Genomic DNA, 23,367 nt, shown 5'->3' on the forward strand with positions numbered 1-23,367 from the left:
ATACAGACATGAGACCACCACAGGGACCGTCTGCAGAACAGAATATGACAGAGGAGACTCGTTCATATACTGCAGGGGAGCTGACTGAGCTAGAACAGAAATATAGACAGATACCTGGAGAAGGAATTTTGACATGGTTATTGCGAATTTGGGATCAGGGTGGGGACGGTGTGATGCTGACTAATACTGAAGCAATTGGACTGGGAAGTGTATCCTTTGACCCCAGAGTCCGTCTTCAAATGCACAGGGCACGCAATACTGATCACCCCTTTAGTTTGTTGCATTTGATTAGAGACTCTGTGGCCCAAGTATATGAGACTCCAACAGAACTGATGGATGTATCTTTTTGGCATACATTGGGTGAGGGGATTCAGAGAGTACGAGAGGCTTGGTGTATTACAGGATTGGTTAGGGATCCCCTTCCTATAGATGGACATTATGGGGTATCTACCACCTGGGTGGGACCAGACATGTCCCGATTTACTCCTTTAATGAGACAGAAAATCCTTAAGACAGCGCCACAACATTTACGCCCTGCACTATTCACAGTATTAAGTGCTTTAGATGGAAGGCAAGGGAATGTGCATGAAGCACCTACATTAATGGGTCAGTTAGAGGAGATTGAAAAAGGACCAGGACATAAGCAAAGACCAATACAGAAAACCGAAAAGGGGGATTTCATAAAGAGGTTTAAAATGACCAGAAAACAGTTGTTTCTTGATCTGCTTAACAGTGGAGTTCCCAAAGCAGACATTGATGGGATTCCTACTACTGATCTGTTCAAGCGCTGGAAACAACTGAAGGATAGAGGGAAGTTACAGCCAGCCAGACTCAAGAAGGTGTCATCTAGTAATGTAGAAAAAAAACACCCCTCCTACACCTACACTTCCCCTGAAAAGAAACAACCCATTTGGAGAGGGACAAACAGCTTTATATGATTATGTTACAACACATACGCCCTCCAAGAGAGGAAAAAGGTGGGGGGTACCACAGTCCATATATCATTGACTAAAAGATAAATCCCCTGCTCCACTGATCAGAATCTGAAGTTGGGGAACAGCCACTATATGGGTGACAGTGGAAGGTTTGGGAAGACAGATTACAAGGGCTTCTAAGGTTGACTGCAGACTACAAATAGGCAATGGTCCTGTCTTTAATGCCAACATATTTGCATCTGAATTGCCAAACAACATAACAGAAATGGATATCTTACAGGGCCAGACTATCCATACAATGAGAGGGATGTATGTGTTTGGCACTTCAGTCTGTTTTTTCTCTGTGTTTGCAGTCAAACCCATTGTGAGGGGTCATGCTAAATGAACATCAGTGTACATTCTACCCCTGAAGCACCCAGTTTATTTGAAGCAATATTAGGGTACATAATAAAATTACAGAGACTATCCAGGCCCTGTTGGAAGCGGGGGCATTCAGATCATCACTCAGTCCTTTTATTGCTCCTGTTTTTCCTGTAAATAAACTTGATGGATACTACATAATGACCACTGACTATCCAGAGTTTAAAAAAATGGTCCATCTATTTGCTGCGGCTGATTTGGATATGGTGACACTTGTAGAGACTGTTGCTCAGACAGTGGGGGAGTGGCAATCGTTACTAGATTTATCAAACATTTTCTTTCCAAAGACCATTGATGAGGAGTCTCAGGACCAATTTGTGTTTACCTGGGATGGAAGACAACATGCCACAATTGGATTATTACAAGGTTACCCACACAGCTCAATGATTTGTCATGGATTGGTTGCTAAAAATCTAGTAAAGCTTCCACTGATTTCTTACCCGGAACAGGTCTAGATGAAGTACCAAACAACAACCAGTGGTAAAACGGACAGAGTTAAGTAAAGTGGTGGTATTTCTGCTCAGGAATCACCCATTTTGAATCAACAGTTAGTGAGACTGGTGACTGCACCTGTTGAACTGAAAGCACCTGTGTTCATGACTGATGGGAAACTTTGAAAAAAGGCTTCGGATTGGGAGCATTTGACAGCTGATGAATAAATAATTGTGTGATAGACTGATAGTTGAGCTATGAACAAATTTGGACTACTACTGCTTTTCAACCCTCCACAGAGACAATGTTCTATCAGATTGAGAGGGAGGGTTTAGCTGATATGCTGAAATACATGCCATGGACATGAAGATCGAAGATGCCGCAAGTTCATCTGGACGTAATGAAAGTTATAATGACCTGCTCAAACAAAAAAAGAGTTGACCCCCACAAATACATAGATTGGGTTTGGGTTATGTCACAAGCCTCATTTTTGTAAATCAGTGGGTGGTGGGGGTAGTACACCATTCCTTTACATGTTAGGTTAGGGACAACAAAGTATTTTCTGAACTAGTTTTTTATTGTTAAAAAGTGACAAGATAGACATTTTTGGGGGTCTGTTGTGGAAGAAAAACTGTGAGTTTGTATAAACTGGACTACTGTATTCTATCAGGCATACATAAAAAGATGATGTGACTATGACCCATTGCCTGACTGATATGACAGTGACTTGACCCAAGACATTTTTCAATAATGTTATGTGAATATTTGCATGGATATGGATAATATCCTGTATAGCAGATAGAGGAAGGGAAAGTAAGACGAAAGATTAAGTATTTGCTAGTAAAAACTAATACTAATGTAAAACTCAGAGATGTTGATGTTAACCATGTTTATTTTCCTTTCCACAGACTAGTTCCAATCTTGGTGGCTCTAATTGGTATCACAATGACCTGGAGTGGATTCTGATTATCAACATCTTATACAGGACACCTTTGAAAATAAAATTTTGTATATGCATCACCGTTATGCCCAGCTGATGAATAAGAGGGACTGCTGGATATGTACTCATAGTCCATTGTCAGCTAGAAATATGCCATGCATTGCCATTCTAGTACCACCGGAGGTACTTTTACACAGGACATTTTGTTTATGGGAACCTGACTTTGGGAACGTTATATTATACAAAAACAGGAATCAAATATACACCGATGGAAGAAAAGAGTGACTGAAATCTAAAATGGACAAATTGCTAATCCTGGTTAAATCCTGTCATTTGATTCTTAAGGGTTGGGATTAAGAGTGAAGCTATATTACATGTTTTATGGTATATAGTAATTGTTATGCTAATTATTTATGTGTTGATTTGTTTTTCTGTTTTATAACTAAGTGTACTGATTCAACACTGAAAGTTCCGCCTTTGGGTACTGTTGGTATTTCATTATGATGTTGGTGAGCCAGGGAGTGGAGTGTTGGGTTAGCACAAGTTTATTTAATGTCAATTATGTCTCACCAACAATAATGCTTTACCAGTATATACTGGTATATATATACCATATATGAGGTCATCCTAAAAGAATGCAGCATACCGTTTAACTGATATCCTTATAAGGTATAATACTGGTTAAAGGGATGATCATTGGTCAGTACTGGTCAAACACTGGCCATTGTCTTAGTTCCTGAGTAGTTAAAAACACAGTGCCATACCTAATAAACTAGTCTTGACCAGAACTAACTGTATGCAACATGTTTTTGATCATCTGCCAAGCCATTAATTTGGAAGACTCCTTGGATGAATGCAACCCACTTCCGCAGCTAAGTATTTTTGTTATATCTAAGTCTTTGTAACTCCATTGTTTTATCTATCTGTCTTTATTATTAAATAGTATAATCTTTCAAGTCTGTGTATCTCTCTTTGTACACTTCAAATTGAACCCATCAATATTTGCATAAACTGTCACAAAATTTATCCGTGACATAACAACTCCAACGACGTGAAACATGCTTGTGTCTCTGCCATCACAGCTTCTAACTAAAAGAAAAAACAGTTTTAAGAATGGCAAAGACCTGATATTTGCACAGTCACATAGTAAGATATTAGGCTGCCATATGCCCCCACACTCGTTTTTCTATTTCATCTGGAAGGGGGCAAAGCCAGGAACTTCTCAGCACCCCCTCGTATTCCCTGGTATGAGACTCTAGTACGGCTTTTAGCAGATGCTAAAATACCCCTTACCCTTTTTCAATATGCTGTAAGTTCCAAGTGAGTAATGCACCATCAACTTAGTTTAAACTTAAGGTCAATGAGGCTATCTACTTCTTTGTTTAAAATGAAAACCCACTCAGACAGCATCACAAAGTAATTTATACTAAATTATTTTGTTTAAAGGAGCACTAAACTCTCCTTTCTACATTCCATCACCAACACCAATTTCTTCACCTGGTCTTCTATCAGGTTCAAGTCTATGGCCATCTTGATTGTCCAGGCCAAATAGTGTAACTCCTGTGTACATGCTCATCCATTCTTGGCAGGTATCCTGGGATTGTACACTGGGCTGTACATATAGCTCAATGCACATTTAACAAAAGATTGTGAACAGACAGGTAAGTTTGTTTTATTTGCCTAACTGTTCACAATTTTTCATTTACTTCCACTTTACAATATAACTATTTAATAGCAATAGTTTACTTTTTTTTATTATTAAATTAGAAAGAGGCAGATACACAAGTGGTGGACAAAAAAAGGGGCAAGAGTTATCTTTGCTTTTATTGAAAATAATTGGAGTCATATTTATTTAGTAGGCACAAAGCAAATGAAAACAATGTATTACACTAAAATTAAGCATTATTAAGCATTTTTGGTATTATTAGGTAAGTATGACGGGTGTGTTCCCAACTGAGGTAGCCTGCTAAAAAGGTTCAGTGAGTAACAATATAACAGTAAAAGTAAACACAGAACTTTCAAGTGTAAATACTATGCATTCACATAAGGTTTAAAATGATGCCTAAAAAAGTTCCATGAAACAGCATCTACTATCAATAAAAAATTATTTCACCGGGGTTAAATTTAAGGCTTAGGGATTTTTATTATTCTCTTAGTATCTAGTAATAGTAGTTTAATGTTTATTCCTTGAAAAGTAGAAAAGCTGAAATGTGCAGACAGTGGTATTTTTCTGGTGTGCAATTGGTAGGCATAATATATTTATACCCGAGTTATTGTACCACTATCACAGGCACAGAGCTGGGCTTTATTCCTACAACTGCCACACTTGCCTTGGCCAGGCATGGGTGACTTCAAGCTTCCAGATGTTACAAAAAACTAAAATGTCCAACCATTCATTGTGTTTTTACCTATAAGTAAGGCTTTATCTATAAGTGAAAGGCTGTACTGGTCCCAAGTGTGGAATGGGCAGTATTCTGGCTTGTAATGTAATCTAACAATATATTAGTTACTCACTACATACCTTAAAGGTAGTTTTAATTTCTTAGTTCCTAAAATATGCAGCACACATTTTGTATATATTTTAGGCTGTTTGTCAAAAATTATTAACTTTTTAGTAAATCACAAAAAAAAATTACTATATGTTATGTTATATCCTGTGCATATGTAGACATTTTTCAATATCAATTATAGCAAAACAAAATTTAAAAGTAAAAACTGATACAAAACAGCAGCAGCAATAAAAGATCTTGGAATGCAGGACACAGTCTTCACCGCCAATAGTATTACATGTGATTATTGCGATTCCACTTTTTTATGGCAGTAAACTTCCATGCTTCGATACAATGGGCTAGTGCAATTTGTTCAGGAAAATCATTTTCTAATTCTTGGAAGGAAATACCTTTGTCATCAAGGAGAGGAACTAGCACATCCTTTAAGCTGCAATGAAAAATGTTTTCATTATTATTAATTGGCAACAGTGAGGAAGGGGGGTATTCTTTAAATGTAAATTTTTATAGTGCATTATAAGGGTGAAAAGGCACAATTAAAGCCATGACAGGCCATGTGACTGCTATAGGACCCAGAAGCTGGTCCAGAGTGGCTTGGAAATGCAACTAGTGATACCATTTAAAAATACAGTATATTTAGATTTATTATTTGAATGTATAGCAAGGAGACCTCAATACAACTGCAACAAAATGAAAATAATAAAGATTTAGCATCAGGAATTTTCCCTGAGATGAAAATGTGAAAACCATGGAGCCTCTAATGGTTTTGCTAAAACTAAAGCAAGACATACCATTTAATTGTGTAGGCATGATTAGATCATCCAATTGTATGTCTGTTGGCTGACCATAAAATAATGATTGCTCTCCTTTTGTAAATGTACTTGATTTAGGGAGTGGAGCAGGAAAGAGGAAGGATCTTATACCTTGTTTCCCCGAAAATAAGACAGTGTCTTATATTTATTTTACCTCTGAAAATCTCATTAGGGCTTATTTTCAGGGGATGTCTTATTTTTCTCACAAAAAAATCTATATTTATTCATGTACAAAAATCTGTATTTACCAAAACCTGCAACCAATATCACTATAGAAAGATACCTCTGTGTTACCTGTGACCTGTCAAAATCACAGATTTCTTCTGTTATATACAAGAAGTCATGAATAAGAATTGACATAAATGAGTAATGAAAAAAAACACAGCTTCGTAAGCAAACAAGTGCAACATAACAAGAAAATGTGCTGACAATGAACATGTGACTCATAGAGTTACATGTTAAATCTGAGTAAAAGCAAAAAAAAAATCAATTAATAAATATGCATTGCTGCTAATGAATAAAATACCAGCAGAGACCTTTTGAAAAGAGAATCCACCAACCTCTGAGTGCTAGTGTCACACCTGTACTGTAGGTTAATTAACCCTGCGATTTCTTCACCCCTTGCTCCAGTGCTTTTGAAATCTCCTGCTCTCTCTCTCTCTCTGCTCCCTCCTTCCTCTTGGTATCCCTCCGTGTACCACGTGACCACAGCCTCCGAAGAAGCCAATAGGGCTTACTTTCAGGGGAGGGCTTTTATTTCAAGCTTGCTCGAAAACAGCCAAAAATCCTGCTAGGGCTTACTTTCGGGGGGTGTCTTATTTTCGGGGAAACACGGTATAATATCTCCCAGTGCTCACACAGTGATGTGATATTGTTTACAAACCATTCTGATTAGTTCTCGCTGGAAGAAAAATGACTGTTAAATGTTTACTACTTCCATGGCCAGTGGTCACCTGTCCTGACAGAAACCAAGGTATTACTGTACTTAACAAAATATACAACTAATAGAATGGTCCAAAAGTCACTTACCTCCATGAAGGTTTGAAATTATCCACACTTTGTGACTTCCTTAATTTCAACATGATCATTTCATGCAGCTCCAGAAGAAAACAATTGATGCCATTCTGCTCCAGGAACATATTGAGAGCATGCTGCCTCTCCCTATCCAGTTTCTGCTTGTAGGCTTTGTCCACATTAGCGAATGGATCCTAAAAAATCATTATGAAAAAATGTGGTTAGAGATCCTTATAACTTTCTAATTGTTCTGCACTTAATCCATTCATTGTCAGTAGATGCTAGGCATTACTTTAAACATGCATGGCCATTGCCTACAAGGAAACATATTTATATGTGACTAACATAACAACTGTAACCTAAAATGAACACCTACCTAATATGTTAACCTTACCATGTTTTTTCCCATCAAAGGCTCCAAGAAATATGCTACAATCTTGGTGACAACCCTTCCCCATCCTTTACTAACATTAGGAGATATTATTATAATGTCTACAGGTACATTACAAATTATTAAACCTTCTAGTTGTTCAGTCATGATACAATAGCTGTTCTAGACAATCTCCTACCTAGAGTACCTAGGAGCTTACCTTATAATAAACTTTTATTTTTCTGATTTCATTGAGATTTTTTTGTGTAAACTTATATTAAGCCACATGATGGGTCTAAAAAAATCTATCTATATATTGCAGTCTTATTATTTTTACCTGATAATCCTGCAGATTGCATACCACCTTTCGCAGGGTGACAGCACTGACTATTCACCACATCCATGAAGGGAGCCTTGGTTTTCAAACTTGGACAGGATTACAAATATGTTTTGCTCTCTTCATCTTGATTATATGGGAGGGGGGGGGGATACAATTTGTAGTTAAGAGAATATAGTTTGTTCTCCCAGTTCAGTTCACAGGGAGTCTTAGGAGCACTGCATTTCTGGTATGGTCAGCAGGTACTGTATTTTCCAAACCAAAAAGTACTTTGCTAGAAAAATAACTGCAGCTGCCACATCTAAGGGCTATGAATACTATATATAACATTTTTTCTTGCGTTTAGATATTCTTAAAATAATATTGCCAAGCCATTAAATTCCAGATCATTCCTCCAACATCATTAGACAATTTTTTTGGGGGGGCTTAGATCTATGGTAAGTGTTTATTATAGGAAAACAATTCTTACCCTCTTTAGATGTAGAAGATGTTGTGACTTCAGTGCAGTGAGAAGCTGCCAAAGAGCAATTGTTTTTTTCAAGTGACAGCGTTTCAACGCCTTAAAAAAATGGAAATGGTTGTTACATCATGCATATATTTTATGTTTGTAGACTAATATGTATCACATAACTACAACTGGATTCAATTCTTAAACACTCGGTCTCTATAAAAGTGAGTAGAAAAAGTTATTTTTCAGTACTAAACACATTGGTTGTAAGGTTCAGTTTTTATCATTGCCTGTTGTTCAGATTAGTAGACTACTCCTAAACCTGATATGTACATATAAAGTCCTGCTGCAGCTCCATAGACCTTGCTTAGTCCCAGGGCATTATAAAATACTCACAGAAAGAAGTCCAAATAGTATGCCATATTTAGCAAGCCTATTTATTCAGATTCCAACATAGGAGATTCAGCAGAGCATGACAGCTCCTTGATGCATTTTGTACTAACAATACTTAGTTATAAGGGTTATGCCTAAGTACCGTTATTAACGTGTCAAGGCGATGTCGTGCTTTTCCACATTTTCTGCGTTGGTAAGTGAATTAAGCACTTACGGAATATAAAATATTGCTAACATCCCATGCTGATAAATCCTTGTTTGTGGGTATTTTCTACCCCTAAACTTCTGTTCAAATAACTACTTGTCACTAGGGCAAGAAATTAGATTATTTTTTCCAACAGGTGCAAAGACTGAAAACTCCTGACAATTCTATTGGTCAGTGGAACAAAAAGTGATTAACAGATTCTACCTCAAGAATATGCGCACTGCTCTGTTCTCCCATCTGTAAGACGTTTTCAGCATATTCAGTTAAGGAAAGTTCTGGATCTCCTCCTGATGATGCCAGAAATCCCAGTGAGATGTCCACAATGTTTAAGGCCTCACATACATCACTGAATGCATTTAGATCTTTGCTTAATACATCTATTGCTGAGTTTGATAAAGAGTCCTAAAAGAACAGAAAGTAAAATCATATTGGTTTTACCAGTTAAAATTCAGAAAACTGTACAAAGTCTGTGCATAGTGTATAATTTATTTGTAAGGTAATTTATATAGATCATTTTTGTAAGTCATTTTTCCTGAAATCTGTAGAGAAGCAAATAGGGACATAGTAATTGGGTTATGCTCTGCCTTCAGGAAGATTTAGACACTGGCAAAAAAAAAAAAAAAAGACAGAGGGAAAGAACCTGGGCCTCTAATTAGACCTCAAGTAATAGATTTCATAGTAAGTTCCTAATATATATATATATATATATATATATATATTTTTTTTTTTTTTTTTTTTTTTTTTTATCATGAAAAAGATTATGATAGCATTAGAAGGTTCTGAAGAACTCCAACTTAAGAGTGGATTATAGCAAATAAACATACTGAAAGGCTCAAGTAAAAAACTAGGACTCAAAGGTCTACTTTGAAGGATTACTCCCTCAAAGCTAATATCAAAGCAGGCCACTACATGTACACTACAAAGAAGTAGCTTTACAAATCTGGTGCGTGGATGCTGGATGATAGAAGTTTTAGGTGGCAGAGATCTAGAGTACTGCATTGTAACTGCATTGTAACTGCATTGAATAGGTGATTTTTCCCTTTGATCCCACAGGTTTAGGTTTCAGTCAATCGGCGCCACCTAGAGAGGTTTAGGCAAGAGACAAGTTCTCCTTCACAAGGACCTTTTAGAAGAACAAAGGGGGAAGCTGTTATTTTAATTTAGTAGGAACTACATACTCCGTGAAATTGGTTTCAATAGCTTCTTTGCTAAAGCCAACTAAAGTAGTAAATCAGTTAGTGGTGTAGAAGGTCTAAACAGTCCAGCAGAATGCACAAGGTGTCTGCCAGACGTCCCATCTTGTCGGTGTGCCATGCTGTATTGAGAATCCCTCAGACCTCTTCCACCTAGATCTTGTGAAGCAGACATGTAAGAAGCTTTACATGAAGAAAGAATTGGCCCACGCGATAAGAGGTCACCCTGATATCTCAGGCATTAACATTGGAAATCGTGCACATAAATTAGGCCTTTTCGTTGATGATGTGCTCCTGAGTCTTTCCAATCCCCTGGTTTCCCTGCCTAACCTGATGACTGTGCTAGAAAGTTCCAAAACCTTTCCGGCCTGCACCTTAACCTGCACAAATGCAAAGCACTAAATATAGCTCTACCTGAAAAAGTTTCTACATTACTTAAATCCTTCCCTTTTACTTGAAAAGAACGCCGCCTTTGCTATCTTGGGGTGTTCATAACTGCTTCCCACAAATCTATGTATGCCACCAACATTCCAGAGCTTGCCCGCCTGTGACGAACATCCTCTCAGCCCACTCCCTGCGCATAGACTTTCCAGCAGGCTGAGGAGGGGCCGTCACGGGGCAAAGTTACCCACTCTGTTAACCCTTGCCAAACACACCTTCACAGGTGGACTGCCACCACGTGCTTAGGCAGACGCACCGTTACCCTTGACGACCGCAGTTATGCTTCCGCTTCTTTAGTGTCACCCACTGCCACTCCAGACAGATTCCGCTTAAACTTTTTATACTTGAAGTGCTTTCGAGGATGCGACTCACCAGGCACCCTATTCCATATTTGGTGGGCATGTCCCAAAATACGAAGATACTGGACTTCGTCCATATACCAAATAGCCTACATGATGGTGGGACGATCCTTTCCCAAATGCCCTGCAGGGTCAGTGCTTAACCTACAGCCTAAAGTTTGTACAGCGATCCAGTTCAGATTGTTAACCCATTTATTCACGGCAGCTAAAATGGTCTTAGTGAAAGCCTGGTGGTCAACCACCCCTACACATCAAGCAAAAGATGTCTTGGTTCCTTGTCAATGAAAAAATGAGGGCCATTCTTACAGACACAATGCCACGTGAGCCACTCAACCTCCCTCCCCCCTAGCCATGTCCCACAACATTTTATTGAGAGCTTTCCTTTTTCTTCTTTTCCATTCTTTTCATTTTCTCTTCTCTTCTTTGTTTCTTCCTAACACTCTGGTTGAACACATTATTATTAATGTATGTATTTTCCCATGCACCTAAGGGTCTCAGCCGAGCCTGACCCCCCATAAGCAATGTAGGTGGGAACCCGCCTCAAGGGGAGATTATCATTCCCCGATTGAGATAGACCTAATTCTATGGCGCCCCAACGGAATTTACAGCTCACTCTGTTGTTCATGCAAACACTCTGGGGCTTGCTCATTATGCCTGCCCTGTATGAATACCTTGTTTGAAGTGTTTCTTGATGTCCATTGTCCCACTTTACCTGATGGAAAGTGGTATATGATTGTATTGTATCGGAAGAACTGAAGAAACTGACAAAAGGTTGCTAGCAGCGCTAAGCACCACTGGCCTTACTCCAAAGTGTCTTTACAGACATGCAGTATCAATGAAAATGGATTTGGACATTGAAATTCACTCTGAATAACTTAACTAATATTATTATTAAAACACAGGATTTATATAGCGCCAACATATTACGCAGCGCTGTACAATAAATAGGGGTTGCAAATGACAGACTAATACAGACAGTGATACAGGAGGAGAGAACCCTGCCCCGAAGAGCTTACAATCTATGTTACAGTAGTCCAGACGAGAGATAATAAAAGCATGTACAAGGAGTTTGGTGGTCTCAGGGGACAGGTAGGGGTGGATTTTGGAGATGTTGCATAGGTGAAAGTGACAGGACCTAGAAATGTTCTGAATATGGGGGGTAAATGAGAGGGCAGAGTCAAAGGTGACACCAAGACAACGTGCCTGAGGGGAGGGCTGAATAACAGTGTTGTTAACAGTTAGATATATGTCAGGGGGAGATTTAGAATTTGAGAGGTCTGAGCCAGTGCCAAAAAATACACATTCCAGACTCTGCACGCCAACAACCACATGGGAAAGAGAGACTATTTACACCCGGGATTTCCATATACAGATCCTCAATCTTTCCTATTAGGACTTATATCAGACCTTCCATAGTACTGTTCCTGTTGCGGGGGAGATTTCACTTTTACTTTACCAAAAACGTTTTTTAGAGGTATTACACCCAACGCAAAAAGCATTGTTAACCATACTACAAGACCATACGTAATTACTACAAGTGCCAAACATATGTTGACACGCTGCTACCCCTGAGGAAGCCAGACAGGGCGAAACGTGTTGGGTACAACGATCAACATGAATAAATGATTGGAGGCTTTAAATCTGTATGGCAAGTAATATATATGACTGGCTAGATGCTGCATGTCTAGTGCCCCCTACGGCCAATGTGATACTATGTACACCACAGTACACCACTATTGTGGTCCATCTTGAACCTGGTATGTTCTGTATTACTTTTACTCATTAAATAAAATAAAATATACTTTTTGTGCCAAAGACCCTGCTTTTTTCTCTTCTTTTTCATTTGATACTACACATTCCAGACACCCAGCTTGGCCGTATGAATAATGAGTATTTTTAAATGTAAAAGCGGTACAAGCGGTTTAAATTTTCCGCCCGGTCCCGCCTACCTGCCCAATGGTCCCACCTTCCAGCCTAAGGCTCGTGAGCAGACACCCAGCTGGCATCTGCTTCCTCTGGCCTCGCATCCCCAACCTTCATACGCCGGGGATGCAGATGCCGGCCAGAATCCGTGTAGCCTGGCATCGCCAGGGGAAGCAGATGCCGGGAATTCGCTGGAGGATGCAGCAGGCATTGCTGGAGGACACCACTGTAGGACGTCGCTGGAACCAGGTAGGAGTTTTAAACTCCCTGGCAAATTACCGCTTCTGACACTGGGAATTAACCCCAAACCACACTGGGGAAAATCGCCAGGGAGGTTATAGCTTCCCAAAACTAGATAAGATAGACTATCATAGGTGAAACTGGGTGATCTAGCAAACCTGGAGTGGATTCCTTTACAATTCATTATTCATCTGCAAATGTTTTAATTCCTGGACCAGATTAATTCCAGGTTTGCTGGATCACCCATGTTTACCTTTAATAGTCTACCTTTTCCAGTTTTTGAGAACTTCAATATATCTGGCCCAGTGTGTCGGATCCAGTAGGGCCCCGCCCTGGGGTTCTAAGCTCTAAAGGACAACCTATCTGCTAGCTGCAATAGAACAACTAGCACTTGCAGCATTAAAGTAGTCTTTCTTGAAGAAAAACTGCAGAAGCATGATTGCTACTAATTATGCAAAAGTTATGGTTGTCATGAGGAAACACCCTAACTTCTAAAGTGTATCCCAAGCCAAATATATATTAATGTTTTTGTTGCCATATGTGCTTAACTGGGAAGATTCATTGATTCATGGAGACACAGCTGTATCCTATAGGAAATAAGATAGATGCCGATAGATTCCATCTTGAAATATTACCTTTATGTTTTTATTCTGGTGACAACTGTAACACTTTCCCATGACTTTCTGTCACCGTGGCATTGGTCATGAGGATAAACCAAAGGGGTAAATCTTCCCAAAAGATTTACACATTTATTAGGGATTTCAAAATCTTCCCTCTTTATCCATAGACTTTATTACAAAGACAAGTCCCAGGTAATGCACATTTAAAAAAAAATGAGTTGAAGTCCTTATTCCTAGAATTAAACATTCATTTCAATCACTGTACCTGAGGAAGTCTTTTCTTCACGTCTGTAAACAGGTCCTCATAGTTTCTGTCATGGGAAAGGGTGAGAGTTGGCAATCCCTGGAATGTAGAGACATCTGTTTAGTTGTACAGAATGTAACACCAGCAGGTTAAGAATCATACGTGAAATACCTGTTTAATTCTAAACTCTAGAGAGATATAAAATGCCTTGGTTGTGCGTTATAGTAAAATTAGCCTTAACTAAAGTAAATTTCAATATGCTACAACAAAAGCTATAGAATATATATTTTACTTACAGCTATGGTAATCCGAGGCTTCCCTTGGAGAAGGCGGGTGATGAGCTGATCTTGGATCTTTGGAAAGTCAAACTCTTGTAAAGTCTCTTTACCACTCTCTAGACTATACTGGCAGTTGGATAAGACAATAGGCACTAAATCCTTTTCTAGTTCATAACTGATCACATGAAGATCCATTACTTCGGAAGCTTTAATGGAGTACCTAAAGAAAGTGAAATAAAGTCATAAATACAACTGTAATAACTATTTGGTAACACAAACTAGAAAGAGAAAAAATATTAGGTGTACAGTAGATTGTAAGTTGTTTTATAAGGATTAATTACTGTGTTATAAGTGTAACAAACTTTTACAATGGTATTTCTTTATGTAGGTATGTATTGTAAAAAAATATTTTATGATTTTAATTATTTAAAATATTTTTTATAGTATTATTACAGTTGGGTTTTATTTCTTTTTTTGGCAACAGGAATTTTCTGTACACTTCAATGGCAGAATCTTATTTTTAACTTTGGCAAATATTATATACATGTCTGTGTTTTATTTGGTGAACAAATTGTGCAGTTTATAGCAAAGTTAGTCATGAAAACTGTGTATACATAATTATTTAGCACAATGTTAAATTACCCAACTCCTCCAATTAGTCTATAGGCCGGATAGCTAATCCACTATAGGGCCTAAGATAGTTTGTTTGATAAAATGCAATTGTATAAAGTGTATTTGTAAAGCAATCATACTTTTGCTGCGAAGCCTGTTGGCATTGCTCCTGTTCCTGTTCTGTACTGACTTTGTCATTTTGTGCAAAAATATATATTGTTCCTAACCTATGCACATGCATACTGGTGCATATTCCCTTGGTAATCACCTATTGATATTGTCCCCCCATCCAGCTTGGTTTTTGTAAGCATATTTCTGTCTATTTTTATATGTTTCCTCCTTTGTATTACGCTTTCCCTCACCATTCTCCCCATATAAAAGAAAATTGTTAAATAAAGAATGTTTTAAAAAGTCTCTCTAAGCAATTTCTGTACATATTGTCCAAAGCTAACTGATCTATTTTTACAATTTTTAGCTTTACAGGGTGCTATGCATTATTAAATATATACAATAAGACGCCTATATCATAATAAACAAGAAAATGTTTTTTTTAAGCTGCAACAATGGAGGAAGTGGTAACAAGTACAATGTTACTGCAGCTAATTTGTTGTAGTAATTTGCTGAAATAAGTGTTTTCCTTGACTATTTCTATATATACAGGCGCAGGATAAATTAACTGATGAATATAACAAGTACAGATAAAATAAAAACATACTTTTGTTCAATGTTGGTGTATTTTGCCACTTCATAGATAAAACTGTTATGGAGTGCTATGAGGTAGCTGGTGAGGGCTGTAGCACCCAGGCCAAGTCCCTGCCGGCGAGGAAGAAGAAACTCAAAATTGCTTTCCATGGTAAGGATCTCATCACACATTCCTTCTGGGAGCTTTATTTCACCTACAACATTTCCAGAAACATTATTAAAGTGAAAGACTTTACAATCGCATAGTTCATTTTTTGTATTGTTCACTGTCATGTTCTAATATTACAAATATTAAGTAGCAAATGATGGTTAAAAGCTCCAGAAATCAGTTTGGGGACTTGCAAGGAGCCTCTAAATTCAGCTATATTTGGTAGATTTACCCTAACTAAATCTATGACTAGAACTACACATAAATGGCTGTAAAATGCGCAAACAGAATATACCCCCTGTCAAAATGAACCTGTCGAAGCCTAGCTAGGTGTTTGCTAGTGGTTACTCTTCCATATGTAGTGTGGTAAACTATCCAGTTCTTGTGTGGTCAGTAGTACTCAATCTGTCTTCCTGTTGACAATTCTGTTTTATGTGGTTGTTCTTCTCAGGTTGCTGCTATTCCACCACCTTTCTTGATCTTGCTGTGCCACTGCAACTTCTTTTTTTTTTGTACCTATGCTTCATTTGCCCTTACTACTGTGTGGGTCTGATTATTAAAGTTCCCCAAGTTTTACTAACATGGTAGAACCTGGGTGATACAGCCAACCTGGAATGGATCTAATCCAGGATTGAAAACATTTAACAGTTAGTAGAAAATTATTTTAGGAAGTTTGCTCCAGGTTTGCTGGATCATTCAGGTTCACCCATGATAGTCTATCTTGCCCATTTTTTTTCGCTCACATTGATCTTGTTCTTAGACTGTTTGTGGGTACCCCTTCAATGCCAATTTGTCTACATCTGTGCTCTACATTTTAGATTTTATTTTCAGTTCTAGTTAACCCGAGCAATGATTTTAGGAAACCCTCAGCACTTTCATATTCTAGCAAGTCTCACCTTCAAATTAAAAAAAACACATAATTACAAGCTATAAAAATAGCATAGCTGTCATCCTATGTAACCATGGTCAACCACAATAATTTTAACATTTAGGTTATCATCTAACAGTACATTTTGAAACCTAATTATTCTTAACATTTAGCTTTCTTCTGATCATATAAATGCAGATGCTGCATTTCAAGGAAGTGGCCAAAAACAAACCCATAATACAAAGAGAATTGCCTTCTGTTCCTAACCGTTAGTTTTCAGGGAAAGTCGTAGATGATTCCAAGAAAGCATGAATTCTTGTATATGCTTCTCAAAAATATACCGACTTCCATCTGCAAAACAAACAGGAAAGAGGGAGAAATGTTAACAGATTTATATCACTGTCTGCCATTTAAAATAGAAAAACTCTCAGCTATCACTAAAAGCAAACTATTCTTTAATAAACTTGACCTCTAAAAACAAACCATAAATACAAGATATTCACAACATTACGTCAGAAAAGTATTTAAAAAGGGATTAGAAAAAAAGCAGTGTACACAGTATTGTATTAGATGGAAATACTGTACCATGGTTTGATGTGTATATGTGTGCTCCTTACCAATAATGGTAAATAAACTACATCCAAGCCCAAGTAAACCCTTTGTTTGCCAGTATCCTGTCCTTGTAAAGCCGGCACTATAACCTGAAGGTGAAATAATGTGTTCCCCAATGCACAAGAAAAGAAATGCTCATTCACGGTGTAGGCTGCCATTTTGTACATATTAGTTAACTACCAAGGATATAATATAGGCTATTCTATATTTATATGTAAGGTGTAAGTAAATGCTTGACAGGTACCAGAGGTTATGCTACATATAAATTCTTTGATAGTTTTGAAGTTGATTTCTTTGTAATTCTGGAACTTCTTCACCAAATCTTTCTGGAGCTTTAAAATATTGGGCAAAAACTTTACCATCTGAAGTTCAGTTTCCTGCAAAGAACACAAAGTAATGTATTAGTAGTCTTCTTTATTTCAAAGTACTTTTAAATAGCACAAATATTCCACAAGAAAGACAATATTGATAGAAAAACAGCATGCACAGAACACAATGCTTAAAATACAACTCCAGCCCAAAAAATATATTTTTATAACAGTTCTAAAGTTAAATGTTACCTCCTCCAGACTAGATGTGTACCTCTGTTGCTCCCATAATTGATCATGTGTAGAAGCAGCCACAGTTTAGTATTGACAAACAGTACAGCAGACCCTTGTGATCTACTGGTAGATCATGGCCCTATAATGGGTGGATTGTAACCCCTGTCATGCTACCTGACATGTCCAATATGCCCGATACTAGCCCCAAGGACATAGGAAGACACAGGTACGCAAACAAAGGGGTGGATGCATCGCTGTTTAGGGTTCATCGCTGCAGAGCTCTGCAGGAGCATGGTGGCAGTGGGTTCTGGCCTAACAAGGGACCCAGACTGACTACAGTGTGGCTTTCTACAGTTCTATATAGGGGTAAATTGGTAAAACGTGTGTGGGGGAGCGTAGATGTGCTAGAGTGTATAGTGGTGGAAGAGATGTACATGGGGGTACAGTGGTGGAACAAATGTGCAGGGTAGTATAGTGCTGAAGAAAATGCAGGCGGGTACAGTGGAACAGAAGTGCAGAGAAGTAAAAGGGGTGCGGTGCTGGATGTGTGGAGAGTACAGTCATGGAAGAGGTTTGTGTGGGGTGCAAAGATTTACACCAATTTATGTCTTTTTGTAAAATAGTGCATCACTGTGCTGGCAACGGACCAAAATGTATACCCTCAAATGCTGAACCCTGCCAGCTAAGCTGAATCAAGCCACCCAGGCCTAAACCCAGATAGACTAGAACTCAGACCAGCCAGATTAATATGCAGTTCATTCAGCCAAATCAGAACTGGTTAAGATGTACTTATATTTTATAGATTTACAGTAACTTATTTTTTTCTTAATCCTTCCTTAATCTTTGTAGTGGCCTTGCTGGAAAAAAAGGTGCTGCACCCTTGGTGATCAGGGATTTTGTTTATGTTGTTCAGGTTAATATCTACCTTTCTAGGGTTCCCTACCCCTGAGTCCAGATATTGTGCTCCAGCTAGTCTAAAATGATATCACTGCAATAAAACAGCACTAAAAGATTTAGTACCAATAAAAGGAAGGACTAACCTTCTCTAGGAATTTCCAGAGTAGAGGCAGGGTGTCCTTTCCATCCTTCTGCTGCACAGCATGTAGTATATATTCAATACAGATCCTTTCTCTGCAACTCCATATCTTGGAACAATGCACATTACTGTCCCGTGGTAAGTCCATCTTCTCTCCACTTATCAGAGGGTCACCATACACTACCTTCACTACAGGATTGGAACTGATTCTATCATCCTGACGGATATAATTGTTTACATTCATCAGGTCTCCGTCTAAACTCTAAAAATAGAAAAAATGAAGAAATATGGCAACATGTCTACTTTTTAATACACAACCATTTTGCTCTGGTTTAGGTTCATTCTTTTACCTGAAATACTTTTTCCATTTGTACCAATAACACACAGTACTATGAAATTCACAGACTCCTTCCATGATATAGTTACTAAAAGTAAACTTCTGTTGCATTACAAGATTGTCCCTATAGTTTCCCTACAATATTTCTTTAGGTGTTATTTGCATTTATAATGGTAAATAAAATATTACAGAAAAACTGTGCAAAATTGACAGATTTGAACTGCCTCCTTAAATGGGGACAACAGAATCTGGTGAATGATAGAGGGCTTGTTATGGGAGTTGTATTGGAAAATTGGGGCCTCCATTAAAGGGGTCAAACTAATACTAAAGCAGTAAGTAATGCAGCAAAGAGATGTAGAATAAGAATTAACAGTTTTTTCTTGGCCGGATACTTTGCTTCCTTCTAAAGGTCCCCCCTTGTTTCTCATGGGGTAAGTTTAGGCTCAAATAGGGTATGAGCAGAGGGTTATCTGATGACATTCCTGCAAAGGTGGATTATTCTAATGGGAAGGAATAGATTTATCTACCTTAATACAAGATCAGTTTGTGTGTGATGGTGGTGGTCAGACGGGGAAGTATAATCAGTGAGTTATATTCAAATTCATATAAAACACAATTCATAATTCAGTAAATGGGTGAAACAAATAAGTGATATGGTCTTTCCCCAATCAAGATACATTGGAGTGTCAGACCATCGGACATAAATATCCCTGATACTTAATATTAGAAATAATGAGTGGCAGAAAAGCGGTAATTTCCCAACGTGTTTCGCCAAATGGCTTCCTCAGGGGATCTCCCAGTTGCATTAGTTAACTGTACACAGAAAAATAATGACATGCAGGAATGTGATTCATAGAATAACGAAAAAGGTAACAACATTTTCACATATATTCAGAATTACGTGAACAATAGATTACTGTTATCTGTTTCATATGAAGATGATAAATAAAGTCATAACCAGAGCATAACAATGTATATAGACTCAGAATAGTGGTTAGGTATTTATCTTAATATATATATATATATATATATATATATATATATAGTAACAATAATTATTGTTATTGTACCATTCTATAATATGTTTAGGCATTAAAAAAAAAAGAAAGATATAAGAAAAGAATTCATATTAGTGATCATAGTTAGGGATATAAAAACTATGTATTGTATTAGTTTTAAAGTATATAAATAATGAACAAATAATTGCTATTAAGCATTTAACTACAATCATTGGTGGTATGTCTGAAGGTTACATGTAAAGACAAACAAACATCTCACCCTGAGCACAGGGGCAATGACCATTGCAACAAAATGCTTCTCCCAGGCATTCCTCATTTCTTTAGCTGACCAAACATCATCAAAGTTGACAGGCCCTGTGGATACAATCATACAGCTAAACATTTATACTGATGCTTAATAATTGGGTTTAGGACCACAGCATTTGTTTTCATTTTTTCACATTTGTGCATTATAAATAAATATTTTAGCTTTGAAATTAATTTGATCTTCTCCTATATGTTTTTCCCATTTGTTCTATTGAACAAAAAGATGGAAGTGGACATTTTTTATATTGTTTGATAATAATACAACTGTTTTTCATACATACATTAATATTTTAGCATATTTAAATAAATAAAAGAAATGTATTTTAGTGAACCCAAATACAATATATTACTATTTTATGTAAAATGTTAAATATAATAACATAGTATTATAACAGGTTGAGTAAATAGTTAGCAAGTATGTCAAGTCCTACAGCAAGCATGTCAAGTCTCAAGCACCTGCAAAAACACTGGGATACTCAAAACTGTCAACATTGTAACATTGTAAGCACCTTTACAGAGAGATTATAGTTACCCTAAATAATGGCCATATATTATTTCTTTTTATTCTGGCATGAGTGTCAATACCTAATCCTACGTAGGCACATTTGGTCTTTTAAAGTTTTTTTTTTTTAATGTCATTATTTTAAAATATTTTTCCAATTTAACTCTATTGCCATGTCAACAGTTACAGGTTATCTCTCTAATGAGGTGTCTGTTAGAATTTTGATGTCTCCTTTTACCTAGCAGACTGAGCATAAACCTTTATTAGATCATCTTTTTTTTCCTTTTTTCAGTTTTTCCATTGTAGCTAAAACCAAAGAAAAAGGATTTGCTGAAATAAACTCAAATATCTAAAAATTATACTCAGAGCGGTTGAAAACATATTGACTTTTTGTAACCAGTTTAACACTTACTGTAAAGCTATTCAAAATGTGTACTTACAGTTTCCAGACTCTTCAGGTCTTAACATTTTGTTAAGTATAAGATGTACGACAGTTGTGGTGTCATCTGTGCTTTTCCCAAGACTGTTCTTCAAATATTCCAGATCTTTTTCAATGTGAAGTAAAATGAAATTTGAAATATTTTGAACTGGTGGCTTTACAATTCGCATTAGACTCTGTGACAAACAGAACAGGAATTACAAAGACTATACTTTTATAGCAAAAGCCAGCAAATTTTATCTTCTTCAGTTATATATTTTATCTATTTTTGCTAGGTAATGCTAACAATAATATAAAGCCCAGTATGAACAAAAATAATATTTAGGTTAAATGTCCTGGCCTTTACTCCAAAAAAACTCAGGTGGATCATCAGAGCAGAGCCATCTTCTTTTACAAAAAATGAGATACAGGTTTCCTCCACCTCTGAATACTCACTCCTGCCGTGAGCAGAGTCCAAACTCTTTTGTTTACAGGGCTACAGCATCTGGGAGAGTCTTCACAGTCCCCCATTGAGCTATACTCATTGGTGCGTCACTTTGCAAGCTACATCACAGATGTACCCTCTAGTAACCCAGGGCCTGCAGATAAAACTGAATTGTTGCATATTTATGCATGTCATGCAAAGTGTTGCATGCTGAAGATTTTCAGGAGGTAGCAGTGCTTCAAAACGGCACAGTTCACATTTGCTGGCCACATTAGAAGGAAGTATTATCAAGTTCCTATTGCATGTATCTTTTTCTTTATTTGTAACAAGGAAGGTTGCAAAAGATTGCAGGAAGCTTGTTATTACATTTTGTTTTTTGCAGTCACAGGGTCACAATATTGTATAGAGACAGTTGAGGTCATCTGGTTACCTTAAACTAAGGCTCCTAGACGGTGCCCACTTCACCCATTTCAGCCAAATCTTAGAAGGCAGACTATATCAAATTAGGAAGATTTATTAAAATTTCTAACCAACAAAACAAGTGACCAAGAGATAAGCCTAATCCTTTACCTAGGGGAAACAGAAAGATTTCTTTGATCATGCACTTGCACAAGGATAATTTTATTTATAAATGGGCCCATGTATCATGAACATCAAGCAGACAGGCATAAACGACTAAATGTTTAGAAAAGTTTTCAGAACCAGCTTAGACATAAAAAAGCTCAGGGGGTCTGAGAATTATGTTCATTTTGTGGACCAGGAGCAAGCCAAAATGGTTGGTGCAGCTTATCTAAGGAAAACAGCACCCTGTTTTTTTTAACCACCCCAGTTTTTCTTCCAGCTTTCTTCATCCAGAGGCACTTGGAGTTGACTATAAACATAAAAATATCTTCACGGCCATGAGAATGTCCAAGCATGATACCTGCATATCTTCTTCTGATCCCAGAAGCATTGCCAGATGTGTTATCATCCTTAGTAAAATAAAAGCAGGAGCTGGTATATCTCTGTCTGGAGCCAGAGCTGAACCCTGAGGATTCGGGTCTCCCAAGACATGTCCAGTCTGTGTTCGGTCTACATTTTGCCTGTTAAAAAGAAGACATTGCTCAAAATAAAAACTATTGTAGTTAGGAACATGTTATTCAAAGGCGAAAAATAAAAAAGTTTTGTGAGAGATCGGTACCCCACAAGGAATCTTTTAAACAAAGGAGTTTGGATTGTGAGGCTGTCTAAGTCATATTGACATGCCTGATAATCCAGGACCTCAATATTTCATAAAATAAATGTGGTAATTTATTTCCATTAGGTGGGTAAGTGATCACAGTAAGCTGTATTGGTTAAAGCTTAAATTTAATCTGCTGATAAAAATTTCCATTTTCCCTGCATACATTTGTTTAGATCCAGTCACATTAAAAGGTCAAGCCAAAGCAGATAGATCAATGCTAATGCACAGTCTTGGTGGGGGGGGGGGTAAATATGATACTGAACTGTTGGGCCAGGTGTGGCCTGAGTCAGACAGGGGAGGATGATGCTGGGTGGCCATCAACTAGGAAATGAGATTGGTTCTGTCTACAGATTCCAATGCACACTAACATAAGGCTGACGTTCAGCTTTAAGTAACATGGAGAAAAACAAGTTCATTGACCTGGAAGAGGTGCCTGTGTCACTGATTGACTGCATAGAATTAAAAATTCTTTGTCAGGTAACAATAT

General features: G+C 37.5%; 1 protein-coding gene across 5 annotated transcripts in view; it reads right to left on the reverse strand.

Annotated features, from left to right (window-relative positions):
* Positions 1-4,533: 4,533 nt before the first annotated feature.
* The window catches only part of RNF213 (ring finger protein 213), a 115,867-nt gene continuing 97,033 nt past the window's right edge, over positions 4,534-23,367 (reverse strand). For 4 of the 5 annotated variants that reach the window (XM_072400570.1, XM_072400572.1, XM_072400573.1 and 1 more), the window contains 13 exons: positions 22,581-22,740; positions 21,236-21,410; positions 20,247-20,341; positions 18,636-18,893; positions 17,298-17,430; positions 16,709-16,792; positions 15,439-15,619; positions 14,130-14,331; positions 13,855-13,932; positions 9,018-9,215; positions 8,237-8,326; positions 7,076-7,254; positions 4,534-5,664 (listed from right to left, as the gene is read on the reverse strand). In XM_072400570.1, the coding sequence (XP_072256671.1) occupies positions 5,511-5,664; positions 7,076-7,254; positions 8,237-8,326; positions 9,018-9,215; positions 13,855-13,932; positions 14,130-14,331; positions 15,439-15,619; positions 16,709-16,792; positions 17,298-17,430; positions 18,636-18,893; positions 20,247-20,341; positions 21,236-21,410; positions 22,581-22,740 (1,987 nt within the window). In that variant the 3' untranslated portion in view covers positions 4,534-5,510. Of the gene's footprint in view, positions 5,665-7,075; positions 7,255-8,236; positions 8,327-9,017; positions 9,216-13,854; positions 13,933-14,129; positions 14,332-15,438; positions 15,620-16,708; positions 16,793-17,297; positions 17,431-18,635; positions 18,894-20,246; positions 20,342-21,235; positions 21,411-22,580; positions 22,741-23,367 lie in introns of those variants that run through there. The other variant, XR_011919379.1, reaches the window with a different exon arrangement.

This window comes from Pyxicephalus adspersus, chromosome 2 (genome assembly GCF_032062135.1).
Source record: "Pyxicephalus adspersus chromosome 2, UCB_Pads_2.0, whole genome shotgun sequence".
Lineage (NCBI taxonomy): Eukaryota > Metazoa > Chordata > Amphibia > Anura > Pyxicephalidae > Pyxicephalus > Pyxicephalus adspersus.